This window comes from Petromyzon marinus, chromosome 14 (genome assembly GCF_048934315.1).
Source record: "Petromyzon marinus isolate PM22_M1 ecotype Great Lakes invasive population chromosome 14, UKy_Petmar_22M1.pri1.0, whole genome shotgun sequence".
In the NCBI taxonomy this organism is placed as follows: Eukaryota; Metazoa; Chordata; class Hyperoartia; order Petromyzontiformes; family Petromyzontidae; genus Petromyzon; species Petromyzon marinus.
The window spans coordinates 5,472,461-5,490,280 of NC_133680.1; the positions used below are offsets into that span (position 1 = coordinate 5,472,461).

Genomic DNA, 17,820 nt, shown 5'->3' on the forward strand with positions numbered 1-17,820 from the left:
GCATTGTGCCCAACACATTGTCTCGGGGGCCGCTGTTTTAGGTATAAAAATGCACGACTTGCTCACTTTCGTAACCGACTGCACTACGTTTTGAATTATTGAATTAAAGCTCTGCCCGCATACACCGTGGATGCAATCAAGTACGTCAGGGCAATCTGCGTGTCGCTTAACCACAGTGCAGAGGTCTTGGCTACCACCCCTGTCGCGAGTTGAACGGACAGCGAAAAATGGAGCGCGTGGATTGGTATCGCCATTCAGCGCAATGTCGGGTTAACTCCCGCTCATAGGCAATGATTGGTGTTCGATAATGATTAGAAACACATGCAAAGAACCCATTCGCCCTGAATGCACCCAATGTCGTAAGCTAATCAGATTTGAGCCTGGTTAATACTTGGATGGGCGACCAAGAATATACCTTCAAATACCAGGGGTTGTAGGCTTAGAATGTGTTGGTGGCCGGTAGATAGCAGGACAGTGATGGATTATTGAATCGATCCGTTACTTCCTCGTGTGTGTGGGCTTCTACGTTCTTTGGCTCCCAACCACAAACCAAACACGTATTCCTAGAAGAGGAGAAATAGTCCGTGCAGGTTCCTCTCTGAAAAAAGTATCTTGAGACTCAAATCAGGCATTCCCTGGGTAACTAATGGGACGTTATTTTTCTTTTTAGAATTGGTGAAGAGCTTAATTATGGGAATAACGTAATCAAGGCGCGTGTTTATAGTAATAATATTTCCAATGGGGTATTGGATGCGGTCATGTGAGCTGCAAGTAATTAGGCCAGTGGGCAAGCCTTCTAAATTCCTTCTAAAGGAAATCATGAATTCCAGTATCGTCCAAGCAACAGGGTTGCATTGGGCCACGGGGCAAACCAGGCATTCTCCCAGTAAATCTGTCCCTGGAGTTGGTAGCCACTGCATTCTCGACCCAAACTCAAAAATCTCAACTTCAATCAGCCAGCTCGTGGGACAAAATGCCTGGGGGGGGGGAGGGGGGGTTTGCCCAGCGGCCCGGTACAACCTTGCCCAGCCGCTCGTAATGAAAACGTCGACGAGGAATGAGAGTCGGGGGGCAGTGACAGCGCACAGACTCGAGACGTCACAGCAGCAGCAGCAGCAGCCCCCCCTACCCTCCTCTAACCCACAACGGACGCAATCAATCGTTATTCTCATTTAGTCATTTCTCAATCCGTCACTGGCAGGACGTTACACATATGCTGCCCCCCCCACCCCCCTTCCCGTGACACTTGCGCACACGTGCGCAAGTGTGTATTCTAGGCGTGAAAGGCGATGCGTGCCTGCCTCGCGGTGTCAATTTGGCGGCAGCCAAAATAGGCTCTACGCCGGAGCCCCTGCCCGCCTCCGACTGACCCCTGTTGTTTTATAGAAGAGACTCCCAGGCTGGGTCCGTCGCACTCAGCACATTGCGGGGGAGGAAATCGCTAAAGCATGTGAGCGAGTGTGTGAGTACGCGCGTGTCTGCTCGTGGGTGGGGAGCGGGAGTACGGTAGCGGCTAGCGCGCCGCGCTCCGAACCCGGCGGCCCCGAGTTCGATTCCCGCTCACGGCCAACACCGGTGACGAATATCTGAACCGGGCCTCCCCTAGGTCGACTCAGCCTCAAATCAGTACCCGGTGCAGTGTGTTAACATCGCCACTGGGGAGACAAAGGCGGTCGGGCGTGGTTTCCGGCCACCCAACTCCTCGTGTGCCGTGCCGGGGTCCTTTGTCTGCTCGCTGTCTGAGCGTCCCACGACGCACGGTACTGAAAACCTCACCACGAGGGCGGTTCGCTGTCGCGCCAGAACGTCTGCGAGCGTGCGGGGCACCGCACCCGACTCCACATAATAAGTAGGCGGGAGGCACCGTCTTGTTGTCGCTCTTATTAAGGCGATGGCGCCTGTTCTCGATTCGTCATACGTTCTCTTTTACGCTGTACAGGAAAACTCCTGTGGAATTTCAGTCAGTCCCCCCCCCCTCCTCCCTCCCTCCCCCCCTGGCCTGCCACTCGGCAAAGACCCACTCAAATTTTCTCCCACGCATTACCCATGTTTTATTTCTTTTTTAACTATTTCCAATTCTCAATGCCCAAAAAATTAACTCAGAAGAATGAGAAGTGAGTTTAAAAAAAAAAAGCCATAACCATAACACGGTGAAAATTTTCAGACAGTTTCTTGACCAAGGTTGAAGGTCGATTTGTTGTATATAGTTCTTCGTCAATACCATAGACTCATGGTTCCTTTCAGTCATAATCATAATGTATACGAATATCAGATGTGTACGAATAAAATCACCAATATAATTGCCGTTACTGACAGACTTACTCACAAATGGATAATGTAAATGTCTTATAATGTAGGTATTTACCATAATTTACCAGCTATTGGCATTTGCCAGAAATATCAGTGTTTATCTCGCAAAAAAAAATCGATTACATGACAGCAAAAAAATTAAACTTCAACGAACCAATGTTCACATTCACCTTGTATCGTGTGGCTGTAGGGATCGGTGATCTTTATGGCAGGGTCCAGGACTTTAAAGATGACCTGCGGACAGGAATATATCACAGAGAGTGAGAGAGAGAAGGCGCTTGTCAATCAGGGTACCCCAGTGTGGTCCAAGAGACCCATTCTTGAGCGGACCAACGGTCCGTGGAGCAGGAATCAGCGATGGGCGAGCCAGGGACTCGTCGTTCCACAATACGAGAGGACAAACAGGCGCGCGCCGTTGGCTTGCCTGTGCACCGCAGCGTCCTTTGGTAATAAGCCACAAACATAATGGGTGAGTTTCCAGTAGGGAAAAAGGTCTGTGTTTGTTGAATTAAAAAGTGGTAAGGAGACATCCGCTCCTGGCACTCATCTATGAAATCCATAGTCGCGTGTCCTAAGCCAGCTCCCGTCTGAGCGTCATGTTCTCTCTTTTTTTAAATTCCACTTAAAATAATTATCGAATTCTCCGTAATATAATAGAATGCTCTGGAAAATAAATGCACCCCAATCTTAAGCCCGGTGTCGGCAAGGTTATACGAATCTGGTCACACGCACACAAAGGCACACGCACATACACATACATACACAACAAAAACAACCGCCATTCGCCACTAAGTGGCGGTGACGTCACCACGACGCTTGTGCCAGGCCATGTGCGCCTTGAGGCCATACATACAAAGATAAAGATCCCCCGTATAGCCTTAACAGACTGTAGGGGCAAGTGCTGTTAGCGAGCACCTATGAAGGCCAGAACGGTACACGAAGTGGTGGGTGGCCAGCACCACGCCCGACCGCCTTTGTCTCCCCAGTGGCAATGTTTTTATCTACCGCACCAGGTACTCATTTGAGGCTGAGTCGACCTAGGGGAGGCCCAGGACCGGTTCAGATAATCGTCACTGGTGTTGGCCGTGAGCGCGAATCAAACCCGGGTCGCCAGGTTCGTAGCGCAGCGCGCTAACCGCTACACTACCGCTCCCCACTTGAGGCCATACATACAACCACCATTCGCCACTAAGTGGCGGTGACGTCACCACGCCGCTTGTGCCAGGCCATGTGCACCTTGAGGCCACGTGAAGTGTCGAACGCCCGCACATACACACACGCACATACACGCATGTGTAGCTACTGAATTGTAAGACACACCCACCACTCTTTCTTTACAACTTAGATATTACAATCCGGAGAATATGGTATTTTTTCTGAAGAATCCATCCCTGTAATATGTTTCCAAGCTACTTGTTTATAGTTGACGTTGTGCTCTCTGTCTCTCTCTTTCTGTTCACTTGCTTAACATAAACCCATGCATGCAAGTGGCATTGTACAATTTACTATATCTGACAATACACAATGACAATTACGACTGACCGAGTAAATCTGAATCATCTTCCTCAAGGGCTATGTGGTTAGAATGTGGCACAAATATAGCTGAGATTGTGATAATAAACATACAGATGTGAAAATTAAGTTTTACAATTTGGACCCAAAAATAAATCCATCATAATCATCGTCGTCATCGTCGATCATACCACGCCTCCCATGCAGTACATCTTGAGGCACCGGAACGGTGTATTTGAGAAGATGATAATATCCAGAGAATCACTCAGTAAGGAAGGGATTGCAGACAAAATTATGGCCCAGAGGTTGAATGATTTTACCCACAGGGTACAGTCGGCCTGAAATTTCATATTTGTGTCCTAATAAACAAGTCAAAACATATAAGATCCCCATTATCAGCAGAAAAAGAAGCAAACTCGGCTCGCGTCCGCCACTGATATAAGAAACCACTGACTAAAAACGAGCTGTACAAATGACCAAACAGAGGGGAATTTGAAAGAACAAATTTAAAGAAAATAACAATGTATTGAGCACAAGAACACGACATCACATGTGTAGCCATAACAGAACACGGATCTCTTTCCAGACAGATATTATTTAATTTAACAAAAAATGTGTAAACCCGTCGGAAGCCACGGTGGATCGGACGGGATGGGCCAGGACGTGGAGGCGGCGTGCCCCTGCCGCGTCATTTGCCGGATCGGTTCCACTCACGCCGGCGATCGCCAGGTCTGGCGGATCGGCGCAAACAACGGCTGCCTTCACGCGGATTTCCACACGGTAAGGGGTTGGCGTGGAGCGGCGATGGCTCCCAGAGCGACGGCTCCCGTGTGCGGTCGTCAATCACCCCCCCCCCCCCTCCCACAACAGCCACGACCCTCGTGACTCGACACGTGTTTCCACTCTCGAGCCCGTCGTGCGAGGGGGGCTGCAGGCGTCACGAGCGCCGGCGTGAGCAGGTAAGGAGACGCAACTGAAAGGAACGCCCGAGGCTTCCGCAGGATCGTAGTGATCGTTAGCCTCACTTTGTGGTAGTGATGGTGATGATGTTTACAATTGCCATGCATTACAGGTAACTCATGGCAATACAACTTCACGCATGTCCCCCATACCGGACTGCCTCTCATCCACGCTGCGCCCATCAGAGTGCCTCGCTCACCATCACACTCCACCTTATTCTGCCTTATCTACCCCTGCAACATCAGCTCCATTCCCAGCCCCTGTCCCTGCATCCATTCCATAACCTTCCTCACTGAACGCCGTCGGATTGCATCTGAAAGCGCCCTGGAAAGGGCGCTTTATAATTGCGAAATGGAATAGAATAAATGCACCGGCACCGTGGCAGCTGCCGTAGTCGGCATCCGAGGCTCATTCGTCGGAGGGAAAGCTCGAAGCTGCCGCAGGTTGGCATAGTGATCGTCAGCATCACTGACGATGGTGGTGAGGATGACAATTGCTACGCACTAACAATTGCGCATCTGTGCATGGATTCAGCGACGGTATTTGATTGTCACGCTCATGTTACGCGCACTGAGTCGTGCGTGTATGAACAGAGTGTTTACAATGAATGCAAATTATATAGAAATGTTCCGTTGATGCTCAGACGGCATTTTATAAACGAGACAAAAAAAAATTCTATTCTTGAATTGAATCAAGACCTCTACAATGAATAACATTTCTGCAATGAGGTGCAAGGTTACCTGCTTAAGCTTAATATAAATATATAATCAGCTAACCCAAAAAATACTCTTTTTCTGAAAAAGTCCTGCAATGATGACGGCAATCCCACTGATGCCGCTGCAGATGACGACGACGACGAGCGAGATGCTGCGGAAGTAAAAAAAAACACGACGGTCGAAACATCACGACGAAGGCTTGCGAGCAAATCGAACCCACGCTTGGCTGGGTCACATGCACACACGCTCAGAGCCCCCCCCACCCCCCCAGCCACGATCGAGGTATCTAATCGGGACACGAACGCCGAGCGAATACAGGGCACTAATTAATACACGCGTGCGCAGACACACAACCACGATCCATGGCCAACAGACCGTGGCCAACGCTCGGGTTGAATGGTTTCAAGGACCAATAAAGAAAAACAACAGCCCGGAATGAACGAGGGGCAGTAACGTAACACTCGCGCGTTCAGACTCAACCAAAAAGTCCTGCAAATAAATGCGAACATATTTAGACGCGATAAGCTCTTGCGGAAACACAATAAAGCATCATTACCCGATGCAAATTACGGGGCAAAAACGCGCAACATTCTCGCGGGCGGAGGACGAAAGGGCAGGTTTCAGTTCCTGAGGCTTAGAGCTCCCGTTAAAGCCAAGCGCACAGTGGGGAATAGAACGAGAGCGTCCGGGTTTTGACAGCGCAATTACGCGAACGGTTTATTTGGACAAGACAAAAAAAGTCAACGAGAATTAATCAAGACGCGGCCATTATTTGAGTGGCTGTGGCAGCGCTGGACGACCGCAAACGGCTTCTGGTTCCCCCTCTCACCGAGCTGCGAGGCGCTGTGCGGTGATGTGGGCAATGGTTGCGGTGCACCGTGCTATGATGATGCACGCTGCTTTGTGGATGTTAGGCACGGAGAAAATGTTTTAGACATCGGTCGGGGCAAGAAACCGTCAAGGAGCCAAGAGGTCACCCGGCGCAGGTAATAAATGGGTCAGGGGGTGATGGCTACGCACGCCTGTAACCCAGCACCGTGGAGACAGCGAGTCGGGTTGATGGGTCACACAAATGTTTAGAAACCCCCTTCCTGTGGGCTTCAAGAAGGTGCTGTACCCCTACTGACCAGGTGAAGGCGGTATGAAAAAGTACGGACTAATATCATGTCTCCCTTCCGTATTGGATCGAGTGTTGCTTCCTCGCATGAGAGGGTTTTCGCTGGGTGCTCCGGTTTTTTTCTCCCACATATGTAAAACACTCATTAATTGGCTGGAAGCATCTGAATATATGAAGGACTCCAGAGCATGGGAAATTGTTGTCACTAGGCTTCTGGCTTGTTTGTGGTTCCTCAGCGAATGTGAGACGCTTTATAAAACTAAACATTATTATTAATATGGAGGTGGCACAGGATATGATATTGTTTTTACCACCCGCCCAAAAGTTTGAGTGGCAACTTCCCCCACAACACCCCCGATGCAGAGAGAGACCTTGGTTTCAGCCGCGTCTGTCCAAGAAGTACTTCACACACCCGGAACACCACATCAAGTATACATCTCGCTATGGCTGCGGCTACTCAGTAGTCACGTGACGACTGCTCCAGACTTACTGTAAGTTGCAGGGCCGGGGTGTCCCCTGTTCACCGCTGAATCTTGGAACGCGCAAGCGGTTCAGCGTTAATTTTATTTAGAGCGGCGTAGCGCCGTTATTTTTAAAGACATTGTACTCACCGCAGAGAATTGTAGCGACACGAGCGTACTCTACCATAGCTGGCGCCAAACTGTGCCAGATGCCCTCCCGCATGGCCTTGTGGGAGCTTCGGTACTGATAAAGTTATATATATTTTTTTTTTAATCCGGTACGTGTACATCATCGGAACGGAATTCGAAGAGAAACGGATGACGTGCACGTACGTCGTCGGAACGGGAGAGGCTTAAGCAAAATAAAAAAAAAACTGACAAATTAATGTGCGGTGGGAGGGGGTGGGGGGGTCGGTACAGACCTCGCCCTCGGTGGACGGCTCGATGTCGGAGTAGCGCGACTCGCACACCACGTCGTCCACGCGCTGCAGGGTTCGCGTCGCGATGCCCGGGAACGCCGCGTCGCAGTCGTACGCAAAGTAGCGGTACGGCTTCCACGAACGGCCGAAGTTCGACGAGCGCTCCACCAGCATGGCGGCCGGCCTGAACGTCTGCGCGGGAACACGAGCACAAAGACACGGAGATCCCCCGTGTAGCCTTCAACAGGCTGTTGGGGCGAGTGTTGCTAGCGAGCAGCACCTACGGAGGTCGGCACGGCACAAGATGGGGTGGGTGGCAATCACCACGCCCGGCCGCCTTTTTCTCCCCAGTGGCGATGTTTACACATCACACGTGAAATACATTTGCGGCTGAGTTTAACGAGGGGGAGGCCCAGGAGCAGTTCAGATAATCGTCATTGGTCTTGGCCGTGAGCAGGAACCGAACTCAGGTCGCCGGGTTCGATGCGCAGCGCCGTAACCATTGCTCTACACGAGCACACACGCACACATGCATGTGCGGTCGGAGATTAATGTCAGCTGGGTCTCTGTCCGGGTCAGTGACTGAGTAGGATTTCCACCTGTCCTGATTTTCCCAAGGTGGTCTTCTATTAGAGCAAAGTCGGAAAATATTCCCGGGAGCATTAAAAGTCCATCCTTTGTTAGTTGTGGAAAAATGAGGAAGCTGTCCTGGAAAAATCGAGCATTCTTACTGGAATACAAAAGGTGTGGGTTTTTGTCAGTTTGGTAATAATACACCACCAAGACGATGCATATACATTTCGTATCCCCGCTCTTCCCGTATCGTGAAATATTCTTTTGTTACATGAAATCGCCTGGATTTTTTTCTACCTCAGGAGGTGGCAGCCAGAAAATATGTTCGCACACAGTAAACCACATCCAGTATTCCTCTCGCTATGGCTGCGACTTATTACTGGTCACGTGCCACCTACTCCAGTCTACCCGCGACCTGGCAAATATTCAGTGGGAAATCAAAAATCTCCGTGCAACTCAGTCGCTGTTGATTTTAACCATGAACGAGAGACAGACAGAGAGAGAAATCATTGGGATTCGTTATTTCTTTTCGAAGCAAGGAACCATTTGAATCGGCAATAATTATTACGACAATGTTAATGACGAACGCTTGGTTACTGAACTTGTTAACAACACTATTATTTTATGAGACCTCCTTTGCCAGTAGCAAGATATAGTAATAGGTTTTTTTTACCCTTTTAACTGGCAACAAAACTGGCACCTTTATACAAGGGATCATGTTTGCAAACAAAAAGACAACTCTGATAATTAATCCACTGTCCTTGAAATTGATTACTAACACTATTATTGTATTCATTAATGTCTTTGTTTTCTGATTACATTCTAAATGTGCTGATGGCATCTTGTCATGGCATGCAGAAATGAACATCCAGAATTCTGCAGCTAGCAGTGCATCACTCTGTGTCAGAGAATGGGAGATGACTTCAATCGGCTTCTTTGTCCACACTCGGAGCAACCGCACCGACGTGCCCTGCACAAAGAGTACGCATTGCATGTTTATAACTAAATAAGTCAAAAGACATCCAAATTAAATGCAGTGAACAAAAACGAGTGCAATTTGACGGTCTCTTGTGCAACCGTCTGTGACCGTGGCTGCGGCAATCAACTCACCACACTCGAGAATCCGTTTATCTTGTGTCCAGCTGCCTGCATTCACACCCAGGACCTCAGCAGTGGCAGCTCGGGGCTCTGACCCCTGAGCCACCTGGCCAGCGCCCATCAGGAGGAAACTTGACCTCTTAACGCCATGCATCGAGCTCCTCTCCGAGGGCCAGTTGCCCCTCGGTTAGGTGTTCAACTGCGCCTGACCCGAACGGTGCCGGGGCCGATACTAGGCTCGTGCTGGGGTGGGCCCTGCAACGCCAATGTCTCCAATGTCTCTTTGGGCCCCCCCCGCCCCCCTCACCGCCCAGGTCTCCTTGGCGGCAATTCGCCGTCACCGTCGCAACCCAACACAACACCTCTACCGGCCCCCACGATCCGACAGCAGCTCGAGTTGAGGGCCTGGGGGCACAGGCTGTTGGTGGCACAGCCTCTGCAGATTGCGAGTGCACTGGACCCGTGTGAAGTCGTGCGCCCCCTCCCCCCCCCCTCACCTTGAAGGTCATGATGAGATGAGTGAAGTGAAACTCTGCCTCCAGGTCCAGCTGTATGGTGACCTTCTCAACGCCTGTACACCAAGACGGCAGAATCGAGAACAGGAGATAAAGTCACGTGCTTTTGTGTCGGGACTTTGTCAAACCACTATACAGATAAAGCAATACATTACTCATCATCATCATCACAGTTAAATATGAAGTTTGTGGTTTTCAACCATTTGCCACGATTCATCTTTTCATGAGCCTTACAATAAGCCTATACGTTGCACATCGTCAATGCTGCGATGGGAGATTAATCACGCAGAATCAATCGTCGACTACACTGCCGCTTGCCAAAGGTCTTACTTGCGAGCCATAACATCATCATTCCGCACTCTAGAGTTCAGCATGCAACGTTCAACTATTCAGCGCGCATCCCCTTCTCATGAGGGCCATCGCCCTGAAATATCCCTCGTGAAAAAAGAGCCGCGTTTCTTAAGGCCTAAGTCGAAACCAACAAGAAGGGGTGGGTCAGGTCGAAGGAGTCGCTTCAATGACGGGGTGGCGCGCTTTATCAGACGAGAGCTCTGTCACCGCTGCCACGCCACGTGGACCAGCGCAAGTGACCTGAGGGGGGGGAGTGTGCGTGGGAGCTACGGCACACTTTAAAATGCCAACATGCAAAATATATTCATAACACAGTTTTTTTTGGGGTTAGATCGCGTAAATATAAAAAAAGAGTCGGTAAACCCACCACCGCCCGACACAGCCAATTATCAAGGTTTTTTTTTGGCTGTGTCGGGTGGTTGGTGGGTTTAACGACAATTTAATATATTTACGCGATCTAACCCCAAAAAAACCCCTCTATTATGGATGATATTAGTCACGAAAGCCTGCGTCGTGTTAAACCAAAAAGGACAGCAACAGGGGCCGGCCGGCAGGTGAGTGGGTGGGTGGTTGTGAGTGACTCGGGGTCAAACTCAAATCCGACGAGCGCGCATGGTGGTGTTGAGGGGGTTTGCGCTCCGTCCGCACGCCCACCGACCGTTTTCCGCCTGCCACCAGGTCATGCGTCGGCTGGGCGCGAAGGACGTCACGACGTTTTCGATGCGGTGGCTGTTGGGGTTGCGCCCCGGTTGGTACGGCCGCCGCGAGTCGCAGTGGAAGCACTTCTCCTGCTCCTGTTTCAGCGCACGGAGTGGCAGGGCACGTGCGGGTTTCACTGCCGCGCGAAACACATCGCAACAAACCCGCCACGCCTGCTTCGCCGACCAGGTCCGTTAATCACGCAGACGATTGCAAGAATCGCCGTGACATTAAAAAATAAAATTGTCTATCAAACGTATTGACCTCTCGGCTGGAATATCTAAAAAAGCCTGGACTGATTTCGCTCTACTTGAGCTCATCAGCAGTCAAGGGTCTCCACTAACAGAGATGCTATGAAGGGCCTCCAAAGAGGTATTTGGCCTACTCTTGAACACCGGCCAGTCATCTAATTGTAATAATAACAATGCCCCTTATTTATCCATAAAAGCCTCAGTAATTCCAGCCACTATGTATCGTTGGTTGGTGAATGCGAGGTTGTGGCTGGGAATCAAACTCTGGTAGTTGGGTCAATAGTTGCGTTCATGTAACACATCTTGCCATCATCACCTTGTTCCTTCTCTAAGATCCCACAGTTGCTGCATAGTTGACACTATCAGGGGTGATCGATATCGGAACCAATCTCTGGCTACCCCCTTCACTAACCAATGTGGCGCGGGATGACGTATGGGTCGCACATACCGCCATAACTGACACGGCATGGCGCGGAGGCTTTAATAATTTTCAAGTGGTGGACTGAAAAATGGTCTGGTAATAAGCCGTTTAATTAACTTGCAAATCTCTCAATTAAACCTGTCCGATGGATCGTCGTAATTTGGCAGTGTGGAGAGATGGTGCTTCATGAGTCTGGGCGGAGAAGAGGAGCACAGATCTGAATAATGTGGCAAAAACGGCTTGGCAAGATCGCTTAATGGCCAGATGTGTTTATGGAAAAGGAAGAAGGAATCCGAATGAAAATGTCTTGGCCGGCGCTCCTCTCGCTTGGCTTCGTTGTCAATGCGCACATTGTTACGAAGCCCGCCGAATCGCTCTTGTGATGACTCGGCAGATTATGATGACCACTCCGCTAAAAAGAACAACTCAACCGTCGCTGTCACGGACACTTATATATTCCATCGTATCGGTTGACGATGGGTACGAAACTAAACATTTCACAAAGCGTGACCCACGGAGGACCTCTGTTAGAAAAAGTGCAGGGCCCGTAGCATATGCTGCTGTTGCTACTAGGATAATCCGGCACTGGCCTGGACACGTGCTTTGATAGGCAACGCCACCAATGCGAGAAAGGGGGATGTTATAGGCTGTGTCGGGGACATGGTGTCAGGAGAGGCAGTGTAGAAAAAACAATTGTTGTATTGCACTGTCCTCCAACGTCTACGGTCCCCTGCCTTCGTCAACATGCCCTGATCAGCGTGGTGTGAAGCATGGTGATTCGTATCGCGTGGGAAGGCTTCCATCCAGCAGTGGATTAACACAAGGGCTGTGCATGCAAATTACGGCGCTAATGGTTATGAATCGGCCTCCGTCGATTATGATTGCACTGCTCCTGTGAGTGATGATGATGATTGAATGATTAATGATTGCTGCTACTGCTGAACAATTATGTAATTGCTGTTGTTTCATTGTAATGCGTAGCTGCAGCTGTTGATGATGAATGCCACTGCCCATGACTAATTATTTGTACTGCTACAATTGCAATTCTATTGCTTCAGCTGTTAATTTGACCACGGATGATGGTGGTGGTGATGATGATGATGACGCTGCTAATGATGATGACAACCACTGACACCATCATCAATCCATCACCATCATCACCACCCAACATCATAACGACGACCACCATCACCAAGACCAAAGACAAAGATCCCCCGTATAGCCTTTGACAGACTGTTGAGTCAAGTACAGTTAGCGAGTACTAATCAAGGCCCGGTACAGCACACGAGTGGGTGATCAGCACCGTGTTCGGCCGCCTTTGTTTCCCCAGTGCTGATGTTTACACACCGCACCCAGATTCTCATTTAAGGCTGAGTCGACCAAGGGAAGAAAGGCCCCGTGACCAGTTCAGATCTTCGTCATCGTGAGCGGGAATAGAACTTCTAAGACCACCGCGATCATCAACCCGCACCATCAGTCCATCACAACCACAGCAGCCACCAGCACCACCACCGCGATCATCAACCTGCACCATCAGTCCATCACCACCGCGGCAGCCACCAGCACCACCACTACTCGCCTGCAGGTGGCTCACGATGCAGTATCGCTGGCGCGCGACGAGGCCGCACGTGGAGGAAGCGGAGATCTTGTCCGCCCTGCCGACGAGGAGGTCTCCCGTCACGGGGTAGCAGCTGCCGTGGGCGCATCCGTGCGCCGCGCCCCACGCCTCCTGCGAGGCCACGGAGGCGCCCAGCGCCACGCACAGCAGCACTGGGGGGGGGGGGGGGCACGGGGGGGCACGGGGGGGGCACGGGGGGCATGGGGGGGGGGCACGGGAGGGGGAGCGGGGCCGTGGTACCAGCCGCGTGAGCTGCTCGCGTGCTGCGGTGGTGGCGAGGCGAGGCAAACGTAGAGCAAGCAAAAGGTTTAGGCACCTCTCGCCCAAGTGGATCAAGCTCCCAGCCCCCCCCTCCGCCAGATTTCATGAAAAAATTGTGGTGCAATAAATATCAGCTCATATTCAAAATCCTACTCAAAAGAATATAATTGCTATACGAATAAACCCCGATTGACATCAGCTTATATTCAAATCCTACTAAAACATAACATAATTACACACCTGTCAAACCATTCGGTTTACCCCGTATTCTTAGACAGGGAAATTGAGTTTGCAGGTCCATACGGTGTACAGCCGTTTCAATACGGGCAACAAAGTATATTTGTTTGTTGTTTCTCCCTTGTGATGGGACTTTGTGGGATGAACGTTGAGATTTATAAGGGCACGGGGTGACCAATAAGGTCTGAAATGGTCTGCAATAAGGTATGCGCTGCTAAGGGATTGACAGGTATGTGATTATCATGCTATCGTACTGTTATTGTAACGTTCTTACCCGCCCCGACTGGACATCTGTGAAAAAGAGCTTTGTAGCTCATCGGATGCCTCCAGTACAGTATACATAAATATTCTTGTTGTGATTTTGAACGTACATATAAACCCAATTAATATAATATTCAAATCCTACTAAACATAAGATAAATAATATACATCTAAAACCCAATTAATGTCAGCTCATATTCAAATCCTACTAAACATAAGATAATTAATATACATAAACGCACTCTATCTCTGCCGTGTCTATCTTGTCTACATCTCTTAACTCGTCTCGCTGCGTCTCATTCTCGTGTCGACATCGACCGCGGCTCCTTCTCTCGTTTCGCCCCCTGTGTGTCTATGTCTCTCTCTCTCTCTGTCTCTCTGTGTGTCTCTCTATGTCCCTCTCTGTGTGTCTCTCTGTGTGTCTCTCTCTGTCTCTCTGTGTCTCTCTCTCTGTGTCCCTCTCTGTGTGTCTCTCTGTGTGTCTCTCTGTGTGTCTCTCTGTGTCTCTCTCTGTGTGTCTCTCTCTGTGTGTCTCTCTCTCTGTCTCTCTGTGTCTCTCTCTGTGTGTCTCTCTCTGTGTCTCTCTCTGTCTCTCTGTGTCTCTCTCTCTGTCTCTCTGTGTCCCTCTCTGTGTGTCTCTCTGTGTGTCTCTCTGTGTCTCTCTCTGTGTGTCTCTCTCTGTGTCTCTCTCTGTCTCTCTGTGTGTCTCTCTCTCTGTCTCTCTGTGTCTCTCTCTCTCTGTCTCTCTGTGTCTCTCTCTGTCTCTCTCTGTGTCTCTCTCTGTGTCTCTCTCTCTGTGCCTCTCTCTCTGTGTGTATCTCTCTGTGTCTCGTCTCACTGCTTCTCTGCGACTTGTGTCTACGTTCGATCCACGTGCTCAATTCGTACAGGGTCACTTCACGAATGTCCAATCCACCGCGTGGAACTTCTTCAATAACTTCAGAACGCTACCACCACCACCACAAACAACAACAACAACGCAACCGCGAATATCAAGGCGGTAGGTAGAGGAGTACCATGACCGCTCTTTTTTTACGATCAGAGTTGAAAGGAAGATGCTCGGTGTAGTCGGCACTTTGCTTCGTTCATCATTTCGGTTTTTGTTCAATGCTTTGCTTTATGTGCCCCCCCCCCCGCTTTTTTTAAATGAAAAATTTCACCAAAGATTTTCTCTCCTCTCTCTCCCCTCCCTCTCCTCCCTCTCTCTTCCCCTCTCTTTTTTATGTTTTCTGTGTATTTTATTATTATTTTAATGACCGCTCTTCTTCACGCAGTGGGTTCCGCGGACTCGGTTGTAAAGCGATAGTCCACAGTGAGGGCTGCATATAAGAAAGAGCTCTAAATAGTGCCTGAAGCTGACAACATTCTATTCTGGTTCGGCGGCTGGGTCGGTCTTGCGCACAACGAACAAAATAATCCAGAATGCGCTTTCCCCCATCTCGTTGTGTGTCTGACAAAAGCTAAAAAAAAGTCGACGCATTCATCGATTAAAAGTAAATATATATAACAAGCGACGTTTCGGGCGCCTGCGATTTGCACAACGTACGGTGCAAAAGAAGTTACACATACAATGACCCTTGAATTATTTGGTGATACTGCGTTGGCAGTGGGTGATGCATTAGCAAAACAAATCTCAACACATTCGTTGAGAGCCTTAGCCAGGAAAAAATTATGTAATGTGCGACGTTTCAGGCTATGGATAAGAGTCAGAAACTGCACTATACACCATCGGGCCTGATGATAATTAAAAATGTTTTATATTTCCTGATTAACGGGTTTTAAATTGGCATATTAATGATCCATAGACAAACCCTTCAATAATCATGAATGTACGACTACTACATAAAACATTTAATATTTAAATATAATATTTGAATGTGTCGTTAAACCCGCCACCACCCGACACAACCAATTAGTAAGTTTGTCACGTAAACAGAACGTGGCCAATTCGTTACTAGTACAGCCAAGCCACAACATTTACAATCTGAGTACGACGTTTCGCCAGTAATTACAACTAGCTTCATCAGGCGACAGCCAAATCTGCGGAAAAATCCTCCTGTTTCGTTCCTTAAATAGAGGGGGTAGATGTGATGACGCCACGTGCTCTTCTTGCGCGTAATGGGGGGGGGGGAGGTATTAATGAATGCATATAAACAGAACATGGATGAATGAAAATGGATGAATGAATCTATGTTCTGTTTAATTAATCCATGTTCTGAAAATGGATGAATGAAAATGAATGAATGAATCCATGTTCTGGTTAATGAATCCATGTTCTGTTCACGTGACAAAGCTTACGAATTGGCTGTGTCGGGTGGTTGCGGGTTTAACGACACACATTTACGCGATCTAACCCAAGAACCTCTATTGTGGATATTGGTCGCGAAAGCCTACCACGTGTTAAACTATATACAATGTTGCTGACATATTGCATTATAGGTAACCCTGTTGCAGCGTTGTCACCAAATGATGAAGAATAAGGAACCTAATAAATGTATTAGTACTTCTTTCGCACCGTACGTCCCCAACCGTGCTAATCGGACGAGGTTATGTTGTGACCACACTGCAACAGGGGTTACCTACTCATAAAACGATCTCAATCATAGGTCAAACTCTCTCGACAAATATTGGAGATGTATATGATGATGATAATAGCTAACGGTAACTGGCTTGATTCGCTTTCTGTCGGCTTTAGCGTCACACGCCACGGGAGGCGATTTACTCGGTTAACTGATGGGAATCGTATGCATATATATGGAGCACGATATTTAAATAAATGTTTAGGCTGGTGAACTGAACCCGATCAACAGTAATTTTATGGAAAAGCATTTTTATTTTCAGATTTTTCTCATTACTCGACTATTGAACATTTTTAACTCTCGAGCCATTCCAGAGCACAAATAGAATGTACAGCAGTTACTCTGTGACTGCCTCAATGGTCTATATGCAGTATTACAAAGTCAAAGACCCCCCGCATAGCCTTAACAGACTGTTGGGGCAAGTGCTGTTCGCGAGCACCTATGAAGGCCGGCACGGCACACGAGGGGGTGGGTGGCCAGCACCACGCCCGACCGCCTTAGTCTCCCCAGTGGCGATATTTACACACCGCACCAGATACCCATCTGAGGCTGAGTCGACCTAAGGGAGGCCCAGACGGGTTCAGATATTCGTCACTGGTGTTGGCCGTGGGCGGGAGTCGAACCCGCGTCGCCGGGTAGGTAATGCAGCGCGCTTACCGCTACACCACCGCTGCCACACAAGGACTCACTCGCTCGGGTACACATCGCACACGACGAGGCTTACCGACTCTGTAGAGCATTGCCTGGTCTTCATTCATGATGCGTGGTGTAACGAGAGACTTCCAACTCGCATCACACGCACACGAAAACACTTCCCAAATATTACTCCAAAGTTTCAAACTCGCTTTACCCAGACAGCACCTATGTATCTATTTAAACCAAATAGCCAAATCACTCCCCTGTAGCATCAACGCTGAACGAATGACTTACTCAACTTGATTGAGTTATAATTGACACGAGTGGTGTGGAACCCGCCCCCCACCCGCTCGACTGAACACGACGGTGCGGTGACTGAACGAGAGTCGGAGCCCTGCAACTCTCCACGCCGCGTCTTCGTTCTGCGTTCCCTGCTCCCTCCCTCCCTCCATCCCTCCCTCCCTCCAGTCCCTCCTCCTGCTCTGCAGCACGCTTTATTTTTGGGATCAACATTCCATGGACCTTTTCAGCCACAGCTGATGTCCCCATCCGCGCTGCCAACGCACGCGCGAAACGCTTCGGTTTATTTTAGTTTTGGACATTTCAACAACGCATTGTCGACAGTGCGGTGTTATTTGTTGTCGCGGTTTTGTGTCCCGCGATCTCAACGCCTGCGCGACGGGGTGGAATTACGCCAGAGTAGACGAACCTAGCAGCAGCAGCAACACGTGGAACAGAGAACATCCGCATACGATCGCACCTAGGACTGTTCGATATCGCGGCTCCCCTTGCCTCATCGCATCGTCGCTGCGCTCACGGTCTCAA

The 17,820-nt window shown here is 49.4% G+C and overlaps 1 protein-coding gene across 1 annotated transcript in view; it reads right to left on the reverse strand.

Annotated features, from left to right (window-relative positions):
* LOC116942393 (laminin subunit beta-2-like) overlaps positions 1-17,421 on the reverse strand; it is a 70,684-nt gene extending 53,263 nt beyond the window's left edge. Inside the window, exons 1-6 of the mRNA XM_032954262.2 lie at positions 17,084-17,421; positions 12,983-13,173; positions 10,691-10,826; positions 9,664-9,737; positions 7,499-7,687; positions 2,481-2,544 (exon numbers count right to left, since the gene is read on the reverse strand). Coding sequence (XP_032810153.1) covers positions 2,481-2,544; positions 7,499-7,687; positions 9,664-9,737; positions 10,691-10,826; positions 12,983-13,173; positions 17,084-17,117 — 688 coding nt within the window. The 5' untranslated portion in view covers positions 17,118-17,421. The remainder of the gene's footprint in view (positions 1-2,480; positions 2,545-7,498; positions 7,688-9,663; positions 9,738-10,690; positions 10,827-12,982; positions 13,174-17,083) is intronic.
* Between the last annotated feature and the right edge of the window lie 399 nt (positions 17,422-17,820).